This window comes from Eumetopias jubatus, unplaced genomic scaffold (genome assembly GCF_037043125.1).
Source record: "Eumetopias jubatus isolate StellerSeaLion01/CBP00866 unplaced genomic scaffold, mEumJub1_p1.0 scaffold_2, whole genome shotgun sequence".
NCBI lineage: Eukaryota > Metazoa > Chordata > Mammalia > Carnivora > Otariidae > Eumetopias > Eumetopias jubatus.
In genome coordinates, this window is record NW_028274808.1 from 148,321,987 (window position 1) to 148,344,988 (window position 23,002).

The 23,002-nt window shown below is 33.9% G+C and overlaps 1 protein-coding gene across 3 annotated transcripts in view; it reads left to right on the top strand.

Annotated features, from left to right (window-relative positions):
• CENPC (centromere protein C) overlaps positions 1 to 17,676 on the top strand; it is a 78,895-nt gene extending 61,219 nt beyond the window's left edge. Inside the window, exons 15-20 of one of the 3 annotated variants that reach the window (XM_088021146.1) lie at positions 5,093 to 5,197; positions 5,951 to 6,079; positions 7,944 to 8,039; positions 9,747 to 9,901; positions 16,458 to 16,548; positions 17,467 to 17,676. In XM_088021146.1, the coding sequence (XP_087877272.1) occupies positions 5,093 to 5,197; positions 5,951 to 6,079; positions 7,944 to 8,039; positions 9,747 to 9,901; positions 16,458 to 16,548; positions 17,467 to 17,537 (647 nt within the window). In that variant the 3' untranslated portion in view covers positions 17,538 to 17,676. Of the gene's footprint in view, positions 1 to 5,092; positions 5,198 to 5,950; positions 6,100 to 7,943; positions 8,040 to 9,746; positions 9,902 to 16,457; positions 16,549 to 17,466 lie in introns of those variants that run through there. The other 2 variants (XM_088021147.1, XM_088021148.1) reach the window with 2 other exon arrangements.
• The last annotated feature ends 5,326 nt before the right edge of the window (positions 17,677 to 23,002 follow it).

The window sequence follows — 23,002 nt, forward strand, 5'->3', positions numbered from 1 at the left end:
AGAGGTAGAGTTCAGTGATTCATCAGTCTTTTCTTAAATTTTTTATTTAAATTCAATTAACATATAATGTATTATTGGTATCAGAGGTAGAGGTCAGTGATTCATCTGCCTTATACCCAGTGCTCATTCCATCACCCAGTTACCCCATCCACCCACCCCCTTCCCCACCATCAACCCCTCAGTTTGTTTCCTGTGATTAAGAGTCTCTTATGGTTTGTCTTTCTCTCTGATTTTGTCTTGTGTTAGTTTTACCTCCCTTCCCCATGATGCTGTTTTGTTTCTTAAATTCCACATATGAGTGAAATCATATAATTGTCTTTCTCTGATTGACTTATTTTACTTAGCATAATACCCTCTAGTTCTATCCACATCGTTGCAAATGGCAAGATTTCATTTTTTTGATGGCTGAGTAATATCCCATTGTGTACACACATACATACACACACACACACACACACACACACACACATCACATTTTCTTTATCCATTCCTCTGTCGATGGGCACCTGGGCTCTTTCCATAGTTTGGCTATTATGGACATTGCTGCTAAACATTGGGGTTCAGGTACCCCTTCGAATCACTACGTTTGTATCCTTTGGGTAAATACCTAGTAGTATAATTGCTGGGTTGTATGGTAGCTCTTATTTTTAACTTTTTGAGGAACCTCCATCCTGGTTTCCAGAGTGGCTGACCATCTTGCATTCTCACCAACAGTGTAAGAGGGTTCCCCTTTCTCCGCATCCTCGCCAACATCTGTCATTTCCTGACTTGTTAATTTTAGCCATTCTGACTGGTGTGAGGTGGTATCTCATTGTGGTTTTGATTTGTATTTCCCTGATGCCAAGTGATGTGGAGCACTTTTTCATGTGTCTGTGGGCCATTTGGATGTCTTTGGAGAAATGTCTGTTCATGTCTTCTGTCCATTTCTTGACTGGATTATTTGTTCTTTGGGTGTTGAGTTTGGTAAGTTCTTTATAGATCTTGGATCTTTATCTGATATGTCATTTGCAAATATCCTCTCCCATTCTGTCGATTGTCTTTTGGTTTTGTCGACTGTTTCCTTTGCTGTGCAAAAGCTGTTTATCTCAGTGAAGTCCCAGTAGTTCATTTTTACCTTTGTTTCCCTTGCCTTTGGAGACATGTCTAACAAGAAGTTGATGCAGCCGAGGTCACAGAGGTTGCTGCCTGTGTTCTCCTCTAGGATTTTGATGGATTCCTTTTTTACATGTAGGTCTTTCATCCATTTAGAGTTTATTTTTGTGTATGGTATAAGAGAATAGTCCAGTTTCATTCTTTTGCTTGTGGCTATCCAATTTTCCCAACACCATTTGTTGAAGAGACTGTCTTTTTTCCATTGGATATTCTTTCCTGCTTTGTCGAAGATTAGTTGACCATTGAGTTGAGGGTCCATTTCCAGTTTCTCTGTTTTGTTCTGTTGATCTGTGTGTCTGTTTTTGTGCTAGTACCGTACTGTCTTGACAATGACAGCTTTGTAATAGAGCTTGAAGTCTGGAATTGTGATGCCACCAGCTTTGGTTTTCTCTTTCAACGTTCCTTTGGCTATTCAGGGTCTTTTCTGGTTCCATACAAATTTTAGGATGATTTGTTCCACTTCTGTGATAAAAGTTGTTGGTATTTTGATAGGGATTGCATTGAATGTACAGATTGCTCTAGGTAGCGTAGACATTCTAACAATATTTGTTGTTCCAATCCATGAGCATGGAACGTTTTTTCATTACTTTGTGTTTTCCTCAGTTTCTTTCATGAGTGTTCTATAGTTTTCTGAGTACAGATCCTTTGCCTCTTTGGTTAGGTTTATTCCTAGGTATCTTATGGTTTTTGGTGCAATTGTAAATGGGATCAACTCCTTAATTTCTCTTTCTTCTGTCTCATTGTTAGTGTATAGAAAAGCAACTGATTTCTGTGCATTGTTTTTATATCCTGCCACTTTGCTGAATTCCTGTAGGAGTTCTAGCAATTTTGTGGTGGAGTCTTTTGCATTTTCCACATAGAGTATCATGTCATCTGCAAAGACAATTTTTTTTTTAAAGATTTATTTATTTGAGAGAGCGAGTGCATGTACAAGTAGGGGGAGGGGCAAAAGGAAGGGGAGAAGCAGATTCTGCACTGAGTAGGGAGCCCGACAAGGGGCTTGATCCCAGGACTCTGTGATCATGACCTGAGCCAAAGGCAGATGCTTAACCCGTAAGCCACCCAGGCACCCCTGAAGTCTATTGCTTTTGTATTACTGTCAGTTTCTCCTTTTGTGTCTGTTAATATTTACTTTATATATTTAAGTGTTCCTATGTTGGGTTCATATATACTTACAACTGTTACATCCTCTTGTTGGATTGATCCTGTATAATTATGTAATTCTCTTCTTTGTCTCTTGTAATCTTTAGAGTTTTTTTTTTTTTTTTTTTTGGTTTGATGTAGTTATTGTTACCCTAGCTTTTTTTTCACCTCCATTTGCATGGACCGTTTTTGGTCCCAACTTCAGTTTGTATGTGTTGTTAGGCATGAAATTAGTTTATTGTAGACAGCATGTTGATGGGTCTCGTTTTTTATCCATTCATCACCCTATGTCTTTTGATTGGAGCATTCAGTCCATTCACATTTAAAGCAATTGATAGGTATGTACTAATTGCGATTTTTTTCATTGTTTTCTAGTTGCTTTTGTAGTGTTCTTTTTCTTTTTTTTTGCTCTCGTGATTTGATGACTTTCTTTAGTGTTATGCTTGTATTCTTTTCTCTCTTTTTTTGTTTTGTATTTCCATTACAGGTTTTTTTAATTTATGGTATTAACATGAGGTTCATATATAACATTCTGTGTATATAGGAGTCTATATTAAGTCGGTTGGTTAAGTTCCAACACATTTTAAAAGCACTATATTTTTGCTTCCCCCTCCACGTTTTATATATATATGATGTAAAATTTTACATCTTTATTTGTGAATCCTATAAGTAATTTTTCTAGATATAATTGATTTTACTACTTGTGTCTTTTAACCTTCATACTAGCTTTATAAATGATTGATGTACTACCTTTTTCATATGCTGGCTTTTACCAGTGAAAATTTTCCTTTCCTAATTTTCTTACTTCTAGTTATGGCCTTTTCTTTTCTGCTTAAAGAAATTCTTTTAATATTTCTTGTAAGGCTGGTTTAGTAGGGATGAATTTCTTTAACTTGTTTGGGAAATTCACATTTCTCCTTCAGTTGTGAATGATAACCTTCCCTGGAAGAGCATTCATGGGTTTTTTTGTTTGTTTTGTTTTGTTTTGTTTCTCCTTTCAGGACTTTGAATATATCCTGCCTCTCTCTTTTGCATGCAAAGTTTCTGCTGAAAAATCAGTTGATATCCTTATGGGTTTTCCCTTGTACATAACTATCTGCTTTTCTCTTGCTGCTTCTGAGATTTCTAGTTTATCTTAACTTTTGATATTTTAATTATTTTGTGTGTTAGTGTGGACCTCCTTGGGTTCATATTATTTGGTGCTCTCTTCTTCCTGAACTTGGATGTTTGTTTCCTCTCACAGATTAGGGAAGTTTCCAGTTATGATTTCTTCAGTTAAGTTTTCTGCCCTTCTATCTCTCTTTTCTTCTTATTCTTCTGCACCCCTTATAGTACTGCTATTATTACACTTGATGTTGTTCCAGGGATCCTTTAACCTATCCTCATTTAGAAATTTTTTTTTTCTTTTTGCTTTTCAGCTTAGGTGCTTTTTTACTACCCTGTCTTCCATCTCACTGATCCATTCCTCTGCATCCTTTGCTGTTAATGCCTCTAGTCTATTTTTCCTTTCAATTTTGTATTCTTTAGCTCTGATTGTTTTATTTTTATTTTCTGTCTCTTTATTGAAGTTCTCAGTGAGTTCATCCATTCTTCTCTCAAGTTTGGTGAGCGTTTTTATTACTTTGAACTCTTTTTCAGGTGGATTGTTTTTCTGTATTTCATTTAGGTTTTTTTGTTGTTGTTGTTGAGTTTTATCTTACTCTTTCATTTGGAACATGAGCATGAACATGTGTCCTTATTTTGTTATGTCTCCTGGTCTTGAAGAAGCGGGCTTGTGTAGGAATATCCCCTGTGTAGACTCTGTGTGCTTGGTGGTTTTGGGTGGCCGACTAGACCTGGAGTGTGCTTGGGCTGTGATTACCCTGGTGTGATAAGGCATGGCAGGTGGGGTGCTACCCTGTGGGCATGGCTGGAGCTTGGGTCCTGGATCTGGCTATGGTAGCCCTAGCAGGCCAACTAGAGCACATGAATTCTGATCCCATCTGCATTATCAAAGTGGAGGAACATAAGCAATGGTGCTTGCCAGCACCTGTGACCTGGAGAGAGTTCCAGTAGCTGTGCCACTTTTTCGCAGATGCTCTAGGGTTAGTAAATGGATTTTCTTCAGGTATAGTCAGTTACCCTTTAAACCACTGGTTTTTTTGTTTGTTTGTTTTGGGTTTTTTGTGCCTCAGGGCAGGTGAATCTGTGCACCTCTCAGTGACATTCTTCCCTTCTGCAGGTCATCAGATTGAGGTGAAGTTTCAGATACTACCGTGTCTTGTCTCTCCTGCCTTTCTCTCTGTGGTCCCTCTCTCCTTTGTTGAGCAGAAGTTGTTCAGTCAGCTCTCAGTTCTTCAGAAGGAATTTGTCTATATATAGGTGCAGGTTCAGTGTGTCCATGGAGGTTGTGAGTTCAGGGTCTTCCCTATGCTGCCATCTTGGACCGCCTCTAGCTTTGCCTCTTTTTGTGAATATTTTTGCAGACTCATTTTCTGTAAATTAAATTCTGAATCAAGTTATGGCTAAATTGCCTTCAATCGTTTTACATTTCTACTTAAAATATATTTGAATTTCTGTGTACCTTTAACATCATTCACCCTGCGTGTTACCAAGTTTTTTAATCTTGGCCAAACTAGCAGCTTATTTTTTTCATTGGCATTTCTTTATTAGCACAAATATATTATAAAATTTTTGTTTTTCTATTGTTTTGTCTAGAAACATTAGTATTCTAGAGGGTAATATCAGTCGTTCCACTACAAAGACTATCCAATTAAACATTTATATGTGTACATTTTTGTGTAATATCTTTTTACAGTATTGCCTTCCAACACACCAAATGTTCGCAGGACCAAGAGAACACGATTGAAACCTTTGGAATATTGGCGGGGAGAGCGAATAGATTATCATGGAAGGCCATCAGGTAAATTCCAATTTACACTTTAATATCTGACAATAAATAATAATGAGGATGCAACAGTTTATATTATGTGCAAAGCACTGTCTTACATATTTACATAAATTACCTCATTTTATCATCGTCTTCCAAAAATGAGGCCAGAACAGATTCAAGTACAGATTTGTCTGAATACTATAGAAATGCTTATCTTTTTCTCTCTTTGGTAGCAGTTTGAGGTGAGTGTGTGGCTTGAGAATGTTATTATTCCATACTATTGAACAAGGTTTTTAATTGCATAAATTAAGTCATTAGATCAGAGCATGAGAAAATTATAAAAGTGGCAAAGAGTAATAAATATTCCCCTTTACTATTCTCATCCCATTTGCTCATCATATTTCTCTACAGAAATATAGACAGTGGGCAAGAAAGTTAGTTCCTTTCTGTGGTAGATATATCTAAGTCAAAGAACTAAGCTCACTTGTGAATTATTATAAATACTTCATTGCTGGGTTTTGTCTTCTTTGTTTTTCAACCTGACTTGATTTCAAGCAACAGAGATTCTATCATGTTTTATCAGTCATCTAGATTTAGGGTAGTAGAAACATAAGTGGAATTGGTTGGTATTTGTGTTATTTGAGTTACTAGCTCTAGGATATAGTAATAGTACTGGATTCTGTGGTAGTCTGAAAGGAAATGTGCTATAGTAATTTAAATTTTGTTTCAGTATTTTTACTCTCTCAGGTATGACACTTTACGTTTTTTGTTGTTAACTTTCAGGGGGATTTGTGATTGGTGGAATACTGTCCCCAGACACAGTATCATCTAAAAGGAAGTCAAAAGGAAACATTGGAAAAGTCAACAAAATGGTTAATAGGAAAAGGATCTGTCTTGATAATGAGGAAAGAAGTATGAACTTATTCCTGAAAGTAACTTTTAGATTTTATTTTAAATAATATTGCTCTGAGAAGTAGCTCTTTACAAATTTTGAAATTTATTTGTAAAAATGTTAGATGTAATACTTCAGGGTGAATTCACTTTTTTTTCTTTATTTTTAAGTTTTTTATTTTAATTCCAGTATAATTTACATATAGTGTTATATTAGTTTCAGGTGTACAATATAGTAATTCAACAATTCTAAACATCATTACTCATTGCTCATCACGATAAGTATACTCTTAATCCCCTTTACCTACTTCACCCATCCTCCCACCCACCTCCCTTCTTATATGCTTTATTTTAAATGAGTACCCTCAGTGAAAGTTATTTTTTTTTCAACAAGAACGTTTTTAACTTGAAACATACTTCAGAATACATGGTTCTAGAAGATATATATAAAACATTCCATCCAAGAAAAATAGAATACACATTTTCTTCAAGTACACACAGAAGAATCCTCACATAAAAAGAGACATAACAAATATTACAAATTTAAGAAGACTGAAATCATACCAAGTACATTTTCCAACCACAATGGTACAAAAGTAAAGATCAACAATAAAACAAAGCTGGAAAATCTACAATGTAAACTATTAAATATTTAGTATGTGAATATTAAACAATACACTACTGCACAAGCAAGCATTGGGCCAAATAAGAAATCAAATGACAAAACTGGTCATTACTTTCAGTGTTATGTTATTGTTTATTCTGGTCTCTATTTTATTTATTTCTGATTTTTCTTTGTTATTTCCTTCCTCTACTAAATTTCAGCTAAATCTTTTTCTGGTTCTTGTGGTGTAATGTTAAGTTGTTTCTTTGAACTTTATGTCTTTTTTTTTTTATTTATTTATTAGAGAGAGAGAATGAGAGAGAGCATGAGAGGGAAGAGGGTCAGAGGGAGAAGCAGACTCCCTGCTGAGCAGGTAGCCCGATGTGGGACTCCAGGATCATGACCTGAGCCGAAGGCAGTCGCTCAACCAACTGAGCCACCCAGGCGCCCGAACTTTATGTCTTAATACAAACATTTTATAGCATTAATTTCACTCTTAACATCTGCTTGTGCTGCAACCTATAGGTTTTGGAATATGTGTTTTTTTTTCCTATTGTTTTGAATTCACTTTTTTTTTTTTAAAGATTTTATTTATTTATTTATTTATTTGACAGAGAGAGACACAGCGAGAGAGGGAACACAAGCAGGGGGAGTGAGAGAGGGAGAAGCAGGCTTCCTGCCGGGCAGGAAGCCTGATGCGGGGCTCAATCCCAGGACCCTGGGATCATGACCTGAGCCGAAGGCAGACGCTTAACGACTGAGCCACCCAGGCGCCCCTTGAATTCACTTTTTAATGTCCACTCTTTTTTCCAAATTCTGAAAATAGACATATTTTGCTTTTTAAAAAAATCATTAATAGCATAATATAAAACACTTCTCATGAGTAAATTACCCTGTCATTGAAGCTCACTTTTCCCATGCTCAAATTATGATTAAAATAGACATTTTAATGAATTTTTAGTGTATTACATACTTCTAGCTCTCTGAGAGAATATTCAAAACATTTTTCATGATGCAAGAATATCAACAGTTGTCATAACAGGTTTACAGAAAATAAGTTTAGTATGTTTGATTCTATATTAAATCATTGTGGTTTTGAATTTTTGTTTATCAGAGTAGTCATTTATAAATAGGAAAATAGGAAGAGATTGTTATGCCTGTGGTAGTCTTTTTTTTTCTTTTCTTACAACTTGTCCATAGCTGTATTTCATACTAGACTTTCTTTTAATTGAGAAGAATTTTAAGTAAGTAGTTTGTATTACAGTGATATTTCTTTTGCAGAGAATAAACTCATGGTAGATCTGAGTATACCTCTGGGAGATCCATTGCAGCCAACAAGGGTAAAGGACCCAGAAACAAGAGAGATTATTCCCATGGGTAAGATTAGGGATAATGAAAATGTTTAATTTAACAATTAGTAAGGACAGATTGCTGGCTTGATGACTAGCCTATCTGCTTTCTCTTTTTCTTCCCAGCTCTTTTAGAGCCAAAGTCCAGTAGAGTCTCTAATTCCAATAAGCAGCCTATGTGAGGACTACTCTGGGGGAGCTCTGATAGCAAACAATGTCTAGCGGACACATAGCACAATGTATTTATCCTCTAGGGTACAGGTGTTATCATCAGGAGTGTTGCCTCCCCCAGTAGGGCCCAGGCCTTCTTTAACCAAGATGACACATGGGAACAGGGTTTTTTTTATGGGTAGCTGTTGCGATTTGCTGGTAGATCCCAGAATACACCCTTACTGTGAGTCTAGGCAGGGATTGTGGGCAGGATTTAGACAGCCTTCTGAGCCATGGGATGCCAATAATAGTACCTAGGAAATCAGACCTTTAGGGTGATGACTAGCAAGGACATTGATATGCCACACAAATGCCAGGCTTAACCTTAAGGCCAGTGGAGGGTTCTAGAGGCCTACTGTTGTATCTAATAGGCATTAAAAGTACATTGTCTCTGAGACCATGATCGGTTCCAAAGGATGGGCTGTAGTGTGATGAGGGCAAGTAGGGGACACTTAGCTATTTACCAACAGGTAATATTTACATACAGGAAATACTTAAGTGTTTTAGCTGTTTTGACTGTATTGGTGAGTACTGAGGACCATTTATCCTAAGTCAGAGGACAAATAGGTCAAATCAGAGAGGCAGTAATTGTATTCCCAATTAAAATTTTGGCTGTGAAATAGGTTCCATTTGACATCTTAAGTAGTAAAGTTATTTTTATAATCAGATTGTTTATTTGGCAACAGAGGTAGAAGTACAGAAAATTTTGTTTAGTGTAGTGTCTTAACTAAAAACATTGCTATATTGTATCAGGTTGGAAAAGTTGTGAGTGTTGTCAGGAGTTCTTAACTTTTTGTCTGTTTCTTGAGTCTATGTATTTTCTATATCCTGTAATCTGTGAGATTACTAACATTCCCAAATATCCAAGGAAACAGAAGTTGATTGCAGAAGAATATTTAAACTATATATTTGGAAAAGTTTATAAGTAAAAGGGAAATTCAGAAATGAGATAGTGATTGTGAGCAACAGTAAGTACCCTTGCTTTACTTGATAAAAATCTTGCTATTTAATAATCAGTCAAGCAAGCACAAAATAATCTACTATGATGATATATTTGTTAATTGTGGGCTATGTTAAACTTTTTAAAGATGTGGAATTCTTGTTTCTTAGCTAATTTTGTTTTCTGTCTGAGCTATAATAGAAATAATAATACTGCCATTGTTATTATTAATAGCTAAGACCTACCTAATGCTTATTTGTGCCAGACAGTATTTTAAATACTTTATACACATTAATTCATTTGATATTCACAATTCTAACATAGATGAACTATATTGTCCCATTTTATAGAAAAGAAAAGAGAGGCAGAGAGAGAGAACTAACTTGCCTGGTCACACAACTTGTGAGACAGACAAAATTTGACCTCTGCCATTCTAGTTCAAGTAAATGACCTTAATCACTTCTATCTTTGTAAGGCAGGTTTATATCTAGGAATAATTCTGTTGTATATGTGTGTGTATATGTTATATCATTGAGCTTTATTATTGCTGTTTGCTTTATATTTATATCAGCGCTTTTCCCTTAGATCTTTTAAGGCCACGAGATACGTATCAATTTTTTGTTGAGCATGGTGAGTTGAAAGTGTATAAAACACTGGATACACCTATTTTTTCTACTGGAAAATTAATATTAGGACCACATCAAGAAAAGGGAAAGCAGCATGTTGGCTCAGATATATTGGTGAGTATATTTCTCCATATGTTTATGTTGCTCTGTTGGTATAACTCTGATTTGTTGGACTTGATGAGGCATTAAAAATGCTGTTTTATCAGAAATGGTATTATTGTAGTGCATAGAGAATTTTTCTGTTAAATCTGTTTAGTCAGTCAGCTAGTGGTTATTTAAAAGTACCTGTTCTGTGCATAGCGGTGTAACCTTGAAATTCAAAAATTTTTTTTTTAAAGTGTTGAAGCAGCCAATTCATTTATTTAATTTTTTTAAGATTTTATTTATTTATTTGACAGAGAGAGCACAAGCAGAGGGAGAGAGAGGGAGAAGCAGGCTAAGGAATGTTCTTTACTTAAAAGAACCATAGAATACAGGTTTGCAAACAAATCATTAGAGTTGTTGAAAATTAAGTCTAAATTTCATTTCACGGATCATGTAGTTTAGCAGTAATGAGGTTTTAAAAGTCTTCTTCAGAATCATGTAATCAGCAGTAGACTGAGGACTAGGAGCTACTTACTTCAATAAGCACTAAATGTATTACTATATGTGGCAGTATTACTGGCTGAAATTATAATGAGATTCAAGGTGAGTCCATCCCTTTGTCTCTCATTGGAGGTACACGCACCTGCACCATTGATGTGAGATAGATATATGTTGTATTTGTACATTTTGAATTTGAAAATTACAGAACTTGAATATCACCAAATTTTAATAATATTTACTATTTTACTGCCATTTAAAAATACTGAGTCTAAGGCACATTTTTCAGTAGGTAACATTTCAGGAACCTGTGATACAATGAGTTACTGGAGTATTGCATTCAAAACAATTATTTTTACTGACAAAATTAAACTCAAGAAAGAAAAAAAGAAAGAACATCAAGCCCTTGAGTTTATATTATCAAAGAAGGGCAAATTGAGGCAAGAAACGAAGGTACACATGAAGGTCAAAGAGTAATTCATTAATACATTAGTATAACTAGAATTAGATTTAAAATACTTTAAAATATGCTTTAACCCAATCTTAAAATATTCTCCAGATACTATTAAAAGAGTAAAAATAACACATTGAACTAACTAAAGTAATGATGACTTCTGCATAATCATTAAGTTAATTAATATAAAATTAATATAAAATGAAGATAAGCATTATGAAATATCATTGAAATAATAGCAGTTACCCATTAAACTATAATGCCTTTATTATACAAAAGAAAATTTAAATGTAAATGTTTGAAAGTATTTAATCTGACTGCTATTCAAAGGAATCCACATTAAAAACAATATTTTATATTTACTTAGCTAGTAGGAATTATTGGAAAAATATTTGTACCCTTTGATTTATGAATCTCATTTCAGAGTATTTTCCTCAGAAAATAATTTAAAGGCTGGGGAAGCTGGATATATAGGTATTGATTTGTAACATTGATAGTAATTGCAAAAATTAGAAACCATTGGAAAGTGTTGCAGAAAGAAATGGTTATATTTTATATTTTGACTTAATAAGATGTCATTATATGATAATAAGCAGTTATATAGCACTTAGATGTTCCAGGTACTGTAATAAGTATTTTTATATCAGTTTAAGCATATTATTTTTGAAGAATAGCCATATAAGAAGACCTTTAGGATAAATATTTAAGCAAACTTATGGAAAATAGAAAACTCTCTATTTTATTCTGACTAGAATTTAAAAATGCAAATTGAAGGAACTATAGAAAAATAACATGTTATCAGATGATTATACTTGATTTTTATTTCTTCTAAGTATTGCCTTTAACTTTTTATAATGAAAATCAGAGTTAAAGTTTTTTTATTTTTTTGTATGATAGAGTATTTTTACGTTTTTTAAAACATGAAGCACACTTTTAAATATATGCTTTTGAGAAACAAAAGGGACCAGATGGAGAACTAGCATAGGCTGTTAACTCTTTCCTTCAAACTCAGTGTTAAAGAATCTGTATGAGAGGGAGATAGTAGCAGTAGTAGATTTGTTAAAATCAAACCACAGAAGAATTAACAGATTAACTATGGGAGTTGGTTGTGGAGCTCTCCCAAAAGACAAGGAGATTAAGAAATGGAAAATAAAAAAGTGAAGTGATGTGGAGAACAGAAAAAAAAACAGGAGAAGAGAGGAAAAAACACAAATGAGTGAAGGGGTGGAAATATTTGAAAAATTAGACAATAAATGTTCCAGAACTAAAAAACAAAGAAGTGAGAGTAACATACTTTAAAGAACCAGAGTTCCTTAGAGAAATGTCTGAATGCAAGCCTGGAGCTGAGCTCGAGAGAGAGAGAGGGGAGGAGGGGCAGAGGGAGAGGGAGAGAGAGTCTCAAGCAGACTCTGCTCTGCGCGTGGAGCCTGACATGGGGCTGAATCCCACAACCCTGAGAACATGACCTGAGCCAAAACCAAGAGTTGGAGGCCTACTTGACTGCGTCATCCAAATGCTCCTGAGCTTGAAATGTTTTTTTTAATCATAACTGCTAGCAAACTTACCAAAGACCATTAGAATTGGGTCATAAGGTCTCAGGATCCAACTTGAAGATGCTCTCACTGGACAAAGATGTGAAAACTTGAGAATCAGTAAGAATAACTTAAATGGATTGATACATATCCATTATATTTAAATTCATGAATTTGAAAAACTGCTATAGAAAAGAAAAACTAATTCACTGCTCTTGGAGAATTCTAGAAGCCTAACTTATTTTGACAACAAATATGGTAAATAAAGGGAAATAAACATTTTTTTGCCCTTTTCTTATAAACTGTACTATTATGTAACCAAATAAAAATGAGGTGAAGTTGTCCTTTTTAGAAATATTCCAATTAGAGGTACCTGGGGGCTCAGTCAGTTAAGCCTCTGCCTTTGGCTGAGGTCATGATCTCAGGGTCCTGGTATCGAGCCCCACATCAGGCTCTCTGCTCAGTGGGAGTCTGCTTCTCCCTCTCCCGCTGATGCTCCCCCTGCTTGTGGTCTCTCTTTCTCAAATAAACAAATAAAATCTTTAAAAATATTCCAATTAATAAATGAAAAAGGAATGGTAGAATAAAATATTACCATTTTGCAATCCCTGATAAACTGTTGGATCTGTCTAGGCATTGAATATGAATGTCTGGTAACATCTAACAAAGAAGACAACCCCAGAAGTTGAAAATAGAGCTACCATATGACCCAGCACTTGCACTACTGGGTATTTATACCAAAGATGCAAATGTAGTGATCTGAAGGGGCACCTGCACCCCAATGTTTATAGCATCAATGTCCACAATAGCCAAACTATGGAAAGAGCCCAGATGTCCACTGGACAGACTAGTGGATAAAGAAGATGTAGTGTGTGTGTGTGTGTGTGTGTGTGTGTGTGTATATATATATATATATATATATACACACAATGTAATATTACTCAGCCATCAAAAAATGAAATCTTGCCATTTGCAACAATGTGGATGGAACTAGAGGGTATTATACTAAGTGAAATAAGTCAATCAGAGAAAGAATTATATGATCTCACTCATGTGGAATTTAAGAAACAAAACAGGATCATAGGGGAAGAGAGGAAAAAATAAGACAAGATGAAATCAGGGAGACAAACCATAAGAGACTCTTAATCATAGGAAATAAACTGAGGACTGCTGGAGGGAAGGAGGTGGGGAGGATGGGGTTAAAAAATTAATTAAAAAAGTAATATATTAAAAAAAAAGAAAGAGAAAAAAATAAATGAAGACAACCAGACTTTATGTGCCTCCTGATGGAAGAATACAATACTATGTATGAAATAGTTTTGCCTCTTCCATTTCCTTTAAAAATAAAACAACAAACCAAAAAAAGAAAAAAAACATAAAGCAAACAACAAAAATACCTGAATTTGATCAAAACTCTAATATCTAACTACCAATTTAAGGAAATAAAGAATAGATGACCTTTCAAATGATACCTGAGGTTGTAATCAGCAAAATTCAACTATGCAAAGATTTTTACAGCAAACTTTTCTGCTTGCTTTCTTTAATAGGTAAGTTGCAAGGAATAAAAAAGAACCAAGTAGAACCTATAGATCAGTGTTTCTCAACCATGGCATTACTGACATTATAGACTGGATAATGCTGTATTGTAGAAGGGCTTCCTCTGCATTGTGGGATGTTCAGTAGCATCCCTGACCTCTGCCAACTAGATTCTGGTAGTATTCCTCTAGTTGTAAGAATCAGAAATGTTCCCAGACATTGCCTCTTGTCTCCTGAAATTGAGAAATTACCTTCAAATTGAGAACTACTGTAGATTGAGCAATTTAAGAGGATAAACACTCTTAAAAATACATTTAAGAGACAGTTGGAAATTTTAATACTGACTGGGTATTTGATATTAAATATTTATTTATGTTTAGGTGTGATAAAACTGTTGTAGTTGTGTTTTTAAAAAGCACCTCGGGGGTGCCTGGCTGGTTCTATTGGTAGTGCATGTGACTCTTGATCTTGGGGTGATGAGCATGCTGAGTATGGAGATTACTAAAAAAATAAATAAATAAAACTTTAAAAAATAAATAAAAATTTTAAAAACACCTTGATTTTTTAGTACACACTGAAATATTTACAGATGATTTATGATGTTGGGGTATTTATTGCAAAATAACATGGAATGGGGGAAGTAAAGTGATGGAACAGGGAAGATTGTTGGTATTAGATATTCATGGGAGTTCATCATTCTGTTTTTGTGTACTTGAAAAGCCTTCCTATTAAAATGTTTGCAGAAGTGGAAAGAGGTGTACTTAGCTCAACTAAATAGATAAAGAAAAAAAAAAACACCTAAAAATATATGCTTGACTTTCTGGGTAGTATGTTTGTTACCTTTTTGTCTTTTAAATTGAGGCAAAAATTCTTTTAGATGTAATAAAAAAATTTTTTTTTATTAAGTTATAAAGTACCTTTGGAACTTTTTGAAGAGCTTTTTTCCTACTTAGGGAGTTAGCATATTATAGTGGTTAAAAGCGTGAATTCTGGAATCAAAGTGCCTGAGTTCAGATCTCATTTTTGCCATTTACATTGTGAACTTGGAAAATTACACACCTCTGTTGCCTCATTTTCTTCATTTGTATAAAGCTATTAAAATAGTACCTGTCTCATTGCTACTTACATACATTAAATGAATACAAATTAAGTGTTCAGAATAGTGGCTGGCAAGGAGTAAGTGCTATGTACGTGCTAGCTGCTATTGTTTTTCTGGTATTTTAGGCTCATTTTACAAAGTGTTAAGAAAAAAAAGAGAAGGAGGTGGAAGAGGAGGAGTGATTCTCTGAGGCAATATATTTTTGATGGCTGAATCTCAAAATTTGAATCTGAATGTTTGAAGGCTTTATGTTTTTTTAGTAACCCCAAAACCAGATCATTGCCAGGGTGCTACCTATGTATAAAATGTAAAATTTGCCATGAATATGAATATGGAAGCCTTTATGACTGAGAGTTAGATTTATCCTCTTTTTCTTTCTTGATGTTGATGCTTGTTTAAATGTATCATTTACTTGTTTTGCTTTTTGTTCTCTCTTTCATCTGTCAGATTGAATTACTTGACCCAACCATGTAACTTTTAAAGAGGTGTACCTAAAACCTAGCTATTTTGTAGTATAGCTAAGTGATATTATTTACTGTGGTTCTGAATTTTCATAAGCTGGTAAATAATAAGAACAAAAGAAATTTCTTCCTGTATTAGTTTTCTATTGCTGTTTTAACAAATTACTATAAATTCATTGACTTAAAACAACACCCGTTTATTATCTCACAGTTATAGATTAGAATCCTCGTGAGCTTGGCTGAGTATTCTGTTTAGAGTATCACAGGGCTGGAATCGAGATATTGGGAGCTCTGTATCCCTCTCTGGAGATGCTTAGGATGACTCTGCTTTCAAGTTTATTCAGTTGTTGGCAGAATTCAGTTCCGTGTTGTTGTAGGACTGAGGCTCTCATTTCCTTGCTGGCTGTTAGCCAGAATTCAGTCTCAGCTTCTAGACTAGAAATAGCCTATATTCCTTGGCTCATGGCCCTCTTATCTTCAGTGCCAGCAACAGTCTGTGTCCTTTTCATGCTTTGAATTTCTCTGGTTTTCCTCTGCTTCATCTCTCTTCTGCTTTTTTTTTTTTTTTTTAAGATTTTATTTATTTATTTGACAGAGAGAGACAGCTAGAGAAGGAACACAAGCAGGGGGAGTGGGAGAGGGAGAAGCAGGCTTCCTGCGAAGCAGGGAGCCGGATGCGGGGCTCAATCCCAGGACCTGGGATCATGACCTGAGCCGAAGTCAGACGCTTAACGACTGAGCCACCCAGGCGCCCCTCTCTTATGCTTCTAGGAGAAATTCTCCACTTTTAAGGGTTCATGTGATTAGAAAAGGCCCAGCTAGATAATCCAGATTTACCTATCTCCCAATCTCAAGGTCATTTTTGCCATGTAACAAAACAAATTCTGGAGATTAGAGTGTGAACATCTTTGGAGGGTCATTATTCTGCTTACCACATTTCCTTTAAGTTTCTTTGTAGTGTGGTGGTGTTGAATTTGAAATGAGATTTTAATTTTTAATTTTACAGGTTTTTTATGTTAACTTTGGTGACCTTTTATGTACCTTACATGAAACACCTTATATAATAACAACTGGGGATTCGTTCTATGTTCCTTCAGGTAAGAAAAATAAAGACATCTTCTTTCATATAGTTAAAATATTTATATAGTTGCTCATGAGTACCATGCAAATGGAAGCCACAGTGGTCAAAATGAAATGTCATGTGACTCATGCCAATACATATTTTGATTTTATCATTAGGTAAGTATGTTAGTATTTGGGTACATGAAAATTGAACAAGAATTGCTTATTGCGAAATGTAAAAATATTTAGTTTTATCCAAGGTAGTAGGAAAATTATTTCTGCCGTATTACCTATAAGACACTATGTAGTCAAGTAATTTTTAGTAGGTTATTTTAAACATAGAGAATAGTGTGTTTCATCAGCTATTAAAGAGCACAAGCCTCTGGAAAGAGGACTTTTAATTTGTTCATTTATTTATTCATCATTCAACAAAGGTGATTGAGAGTCTGTCAAGCACTGCTCTAAGAGTATAGGATATGTAAGTGACCAAAACAGGGGAAAAAATCCCTGCCCTAATGGAGCTTACATTCTAATGAAAGGAGACAAAAATAATAGCAGTGTTTATATAGTCCTTAGTATGTACCAGCACTGTTGTGAACACATTATGATTATTATAACTCAGTTAATCTTAATATGTATCAATTTCTAATATATAGAAATTTTCTTTCTTCACCCTTGTCTAATTCACCTTAGCATTCGTTATCAGAATGATGTGAGATTTTCATTTCTCTCAAACCTTATCTGGATCACAGGTGATGGTTAACTCTTGGATTTTTTTAGTTCTTGGAATTAAATAGACTTAAGAATTAAATAAGACCTACTTTAGGTTAGATGAATTGATTAAAAAAAATTTGGTACTATATACTGTAACTGCCTTAGTGATGGCTAAACATTTAATTAAAAGGAAATGATTCCTATGGAAATAATTTTTTTTCTTACTGCTTTACTTCTAGGTAATTATTACAACATCAAAAATCTCCTGAATGAGGAAAGTGTTCTTCTTTTTACTCAGATAAAAAGATGAAAGATGAAGCAAAGTTTAAATACGTGTGTGTGTGTATATATATGTAGACACACACATATATATATACACACACGTATATATAAAACAGTTTGTGCAGTTGAGACATTTATCTTTGTAATTATTTGTGATATTTTAAAATAAAAATTTTACTCAGTTTTGTGTGTTCTTTTATCTGATAAACATTTCAAACCCCCATGTGTCTTCTGATTTTTTTTATAAATGTACACATAGTCTGTAGTGATGCCCATAATCATAGTATTTTAATAACATGAAAAGAATCTCTGCTCTCACAGTGAAATATAGGACAGTTCTTTTTTAGAAGAGATTTGATTAATATGTTCATTCATTTAGTAATCTTTTCCAAATGTTTTAAGTCACTAACAAAATAATCCAATAATAGAGAATTGTGGTATATGTAAATAATACATCTGTATTACTTTCTTAGGGCTTTGTAACAAAATATAGTACAAACTGGTGGCTTAAAAACAAAAATTTATTGTCTCACAGTTCTGAAATCAAAATGTCGGCAGGACCATGTTCTCTCTGAAACCTTTAGGTTTCACAATAATGCTTCTGCTTAGCCCTCGTCTTTCTATTAGAAGGAGAATCAGTGTGAAAGATCCTTAAAAAATAACTCAGCCTTCTTAATGTTACCAGATGCACTAAAAATATGTAGATTTAGGAGAGAAAATGACTAAATGTCACAAATTGCTAACAGCTATTCCTGAAGTCATTTTAATAAGTATTTTCATATTAACCTGAAAATCTTAGTTTCATTTGTCATTGTAATTCAACAGTATGCGTTAACTGTTTCTTTTATTTAAAAAAATCCGATGCAAATTTATTTTCCTGTGAGGCTTGCTAAGACACTGTCTATTAACTTCTCAGTGTCTCCATAAGTTGCCGAATTTAGTATATGAATAAACTTTTTATCACTAGAGAAACTGGTTATATTTGCTTTCCCAAGTCAAGAGTTACAGGACTAGATGTGTTTCCCTCTTTACCTAGACTGGCCAGATTTTTGTTCAGTAATCTGCAATGGCTTGATTATTTTTTTAAGTGAAGCATTTATTTTATTGATGTAACTTACAAATGGTCAAATGCATAGATCTTACAGTTCAATGAGTTCTTGGCAAGTACATCTTATACATTAAGTAACCCATAAAACTTTTGCCACTTCAGGAAGTTTATTCTGTCTAATTCAATACCTGTCAACCTGACTTGGGCCCTTGGGCCACCATTCTTTTTTATAGTGGTAGGGAGGTTGTTCTAGAACTTTATATAAATGGACTCATAAAATATACTTTCATTCAACACAGTGTCTAAGTTTCATCCACTTTGGTATGTATATCAGTTGTTCATTCATGTTTTATTTCTGAGTAGTATTCCCTGTGAACACTGTTCCTTTTTGTAATCCTTGTAAGAGTTATTAAAAGATTGGTAACATTTCCTTCTTAAATGTTAGAATTACCAGTAAAACCATCCATGTCTGGAGTTTTCTTTATGGAGAGATTTTTTAATTATGGCTTTGACTTCTTTAATAAGTACCAGAATATCCAGATTTCTTATCTTTTTAGTTTTGGTAAGCTAATTTTTGAAGAATTTGCCTATTTCTAAATTTTCACCTTGATTTTCTTAAATTTATAATATTTTCTCTTTCAGAAGCTTTTTTGAGATTTGACATAAAGTAATCTTAAAATACACATAAATTAATATAAAATAGTATGGTATCTGAAGCACAGATTTTGCTGTATAATTATTTTTTATTTTTTCCTTTTTTTTGGTCATTTTTTGCTAAGGTTTTATCAGTTTTGTTCTTTCAAAATAGTTAACTTTAGTTTCATTGATTTTTCTCTTTGTATTTCTATTCCATTCATTTTTGATCTCATCTTTATAATTTAGTGCATTCTGGGGCACCTGGGTGGTTTAATCGGTCCAGCGTTGGGAGTCTTGGTTTCAGCTCAGGTCATGATCTCAGGGTTGTAGATCGAGCTCCTCATTGGTCTGGGCTCCGTGCTCAGCAGGGTCTCTGCTTCTCTCCATCTCCCTCTCCATCTCCCTCTTTCCTCTCTCCCTCTCTCTCATAAATAAACAAATCTTTATAATTTAGTGTATTCTACTTTGGGTTTGATTTGCCCTTTTTTTCCTAGCTTCTTAAGATGAATGTTTAGATTATTTTAGAATTTTCTTCCTTTCTAATTCAGCCACTTAAAGCTTCACTTTGATATGTCATCTAATTCAAGATATTTAAAATTTTTTCTTGTAAGGTCCTCATTGACCAGTGGGTTATTTGGAAGTGTTTCTTGTAAATTGTGAATATTTGGGGTTTTTCCAGATATGTTTTTTCTGAACTAATTTGGAGATTTGCTAAGTTTTTCTGCAGTTTTAGCTTTTGCAGCCATATGGTTTACATTGCAACTACTCAGTTCTGCAGCTGAAACATGAAAGCATCAGTAGACAATAAGTAAATGAATAAATGTGGTTATATTGCAATAAAACTTTATATACAAAATGCAGTGATCTGTATTCAACCTGTGAGTGTGATTTTGTTAGCCTCTGATGTATGCAGAAAACATACTTTGTACACTTTGAATCCTTTAACATTTATTGATAGTATTTTATGATCAACAATGTGGTCTGTCTTTGAGAATGTTCCTTGTGTTAGAAACAAATGTGTATTCTGTTGCTGTTGGGTGGGGTATTCTATGTCTGTTGGTTGATAGTGTTAAGTCTTCCATATACTTATGATTTTTGTGTAGTTTTTCTTTCCATTACTGATGAAGGAGTGTTGATACCTCTGATTTTACCTATTAAATATTTATTTCTTTTTTATATGTCAATTTTTGCTTCATCTATTTTGATTCTATTATTAGGTTCATATTCATTTATCATTGTTTTACTGTTGAGCTATTTATCATTATGAAATACCTTTTAGTAATTTTCATTTTAAAGTTTATTTTGTCTGATGTTAATATAGCTACTTCAGCTGTCTTGTATATACCATTTGTCTGATGTATCTTTTTCTGTCCTTTTAACATTATTATGTCTTTTAATTTAAGATTTGTCTCTTATAGAAAGCACATAGTTGGATCTTGAGTTTTTAAAATCCAGTGTAATAGGTTCTGCCTTTTAATTGGAATATGTAATCCACTTATTTAATGTAAATATTGGTAAGATCGAATTTATGTTTGCTGTTCTGTTTTCTATGTCTTAAGGGGTTTTGTTGTTATAGTTGTTTCTTCCTGTTTTATTTTGGGTTAGCAGTTATTTTAGTGGTTGCTATAGAGATTTCTGTATTCATCTTAAGTTTATCTCAGTCTCTGTCAGGTTACTACTGACTTCATTTCAGTAAAATTTATCAGTTTTGCATTTTTTTTAGCTTCATTTCTTTCCCCTTCTAATTTATACTATGTCATTGTATAAATTACATTATAATATGCATATATTTGTATATATATTCCAACAATTTTGTTATAATTTTTGTTTTGAATTATCCTTTTTTTTTAAGAAGAGAGAGAAAACATATACAATCTTTTATATTTACTGTCTTTGGTATTCTTCATTCCTTCCTGTGTAACTAACATACTACCTGGCATTTTTCCTTCCAGCCTGAAGAACTTTAGTACCTTTTACAGGGTAAGCCTATTAGCAACATATTCTCTTAATTTTTGTGTTTCTGGGAATGCTTTTATTTTGACTTCATTTCTGAATGATAGTTTCACTTGATAGATAATTTTAGATTTATAGTTTTTTGTTGTTTGAGCACATTGACTTTGTTTTTCCATTGCCTTTGTCCATCATTTTTTGTAAGTCCATTGTTAATTTTCTGTGTGGTGAATCATTTTTCTCTGGCTCCTTTGAAGATTTTTTAGTCTTATCATTTTGACTCTGGTGTTTCTAGATTCTCTTAGTATTTATTCTACTAGGGATTTGGTGAGCTGTTTGCATCTGAATGTTACTGTTTTTAATCAAATTTGGGAACTTTTAGGCTGTTATTCAAAAGTTTTTTTCTCCTTTTTCTTTCCCCTCCTCCTCTGACTCTCATTACACATATGTTGGTTTCTGATCTGTTCATTTTTTCAATCTTTTTTATTTTAATTCTTTGGATACTTTCTATTGATATGTCTTTAAATCAATGATTCTTTGCTATCTCATATTTGCTGGTGAGCCCATTTTTATTTTTAATTTCAGTAATTATGCTTTTTAACTCTAGAATTTAAATTTGGTTCTTTTTTTTAAATTTGGTTCTTTTTGTAGTTATATAGATTTCCTATTTTGTTGATTCATTTTTAACATTTTTACATATTAACATGTTTCATGCTTGTTTTTTGCATGTAATAATTTTTGGCTGAAAATTAGACATTTTAGGTAATATATTGTAGCAATTCTTGGTTATGTTTTGTATCTAAGGTTTCTTTCTTCTTTTTTTAAATTTATGATCTTGCCTGGACTCAAACTGTGGAATCTATTGTCCCTGTGGTGTCTCCGCTCAGTTTTTTAAATTCTTTATTTCAGTTTTTATCCTGGCTCCCTAGGGGTAACCTCTGTCTCTATATAGTTTAGTAGTCAGCCATTGTTTAAACAGAGGTTGACATCAAACACTTTTGAGTCTCTAGACCTTCTACCCTCTGCTAATTGTTCCCTGTGTGGGATAGGGTAGATACATTCAGTATTGCAACCAGTTCTCAAGTCTTCCTGGGGTCTCTCCTGTGTTTGCCTCATTTCTGAGTTAGACAGGATGTGTACAGAACTAATCTTAGCCCTTCTGTGTTTGTCTTGTTTCCAGGATCATCTAAATAAATTTCTGGTAGTTCTGTTGCTAAGAACTGGGACTATAACTTTTGACTAGTAACTACAGGTTTTCCGTGGCCATTCCTGATTTCCTCCACATTAACTGACAAAGCTATAGATTTAACACCGCTGCACTGAATCAAGTCCATTCCCTCTTGGGGCAGAGTTGTTGGTTTTTGTAGTCAGCCATAGCCTGTTAAAGATACAATCCCTCCTGATCAACTTGGGTAGAATGAGAACCTCACTCAAGAATCCCCCAGGCTCCAACTTTTTTTTTTCTTCCCCAAAAGCTCTAGCAGTTTTTTCAGGAATAAATAGTTCTCAACTTATAATTTACCCTAGGTTGGTTTCTCATGCCTTGAAATGATAGTTTTTGACCATTTTGTCTAGCTTTATAATATTTTTTTAAGTAGGGAAATTGTTGACCTCTTCATACCTGTATTACTGGAAATAAATTTTCATTTATTGTTGGGTTTTTTTTTCTTCCTTTAAAGAATTTTATTTAGGGGGTAACATTATTGATCAGCATAATCCTGTTGAGAATTTGTTTTCGTTTGTTAGGACAGTTTTAGATTGGCTCTTACTCTAGGGACTGATTCTCACCTAGGGATGATTTTATGATTCAGTGGACATCTGGCAATGTCTGGAAACAGTTTTGGCTTTTCTTTTTAAGA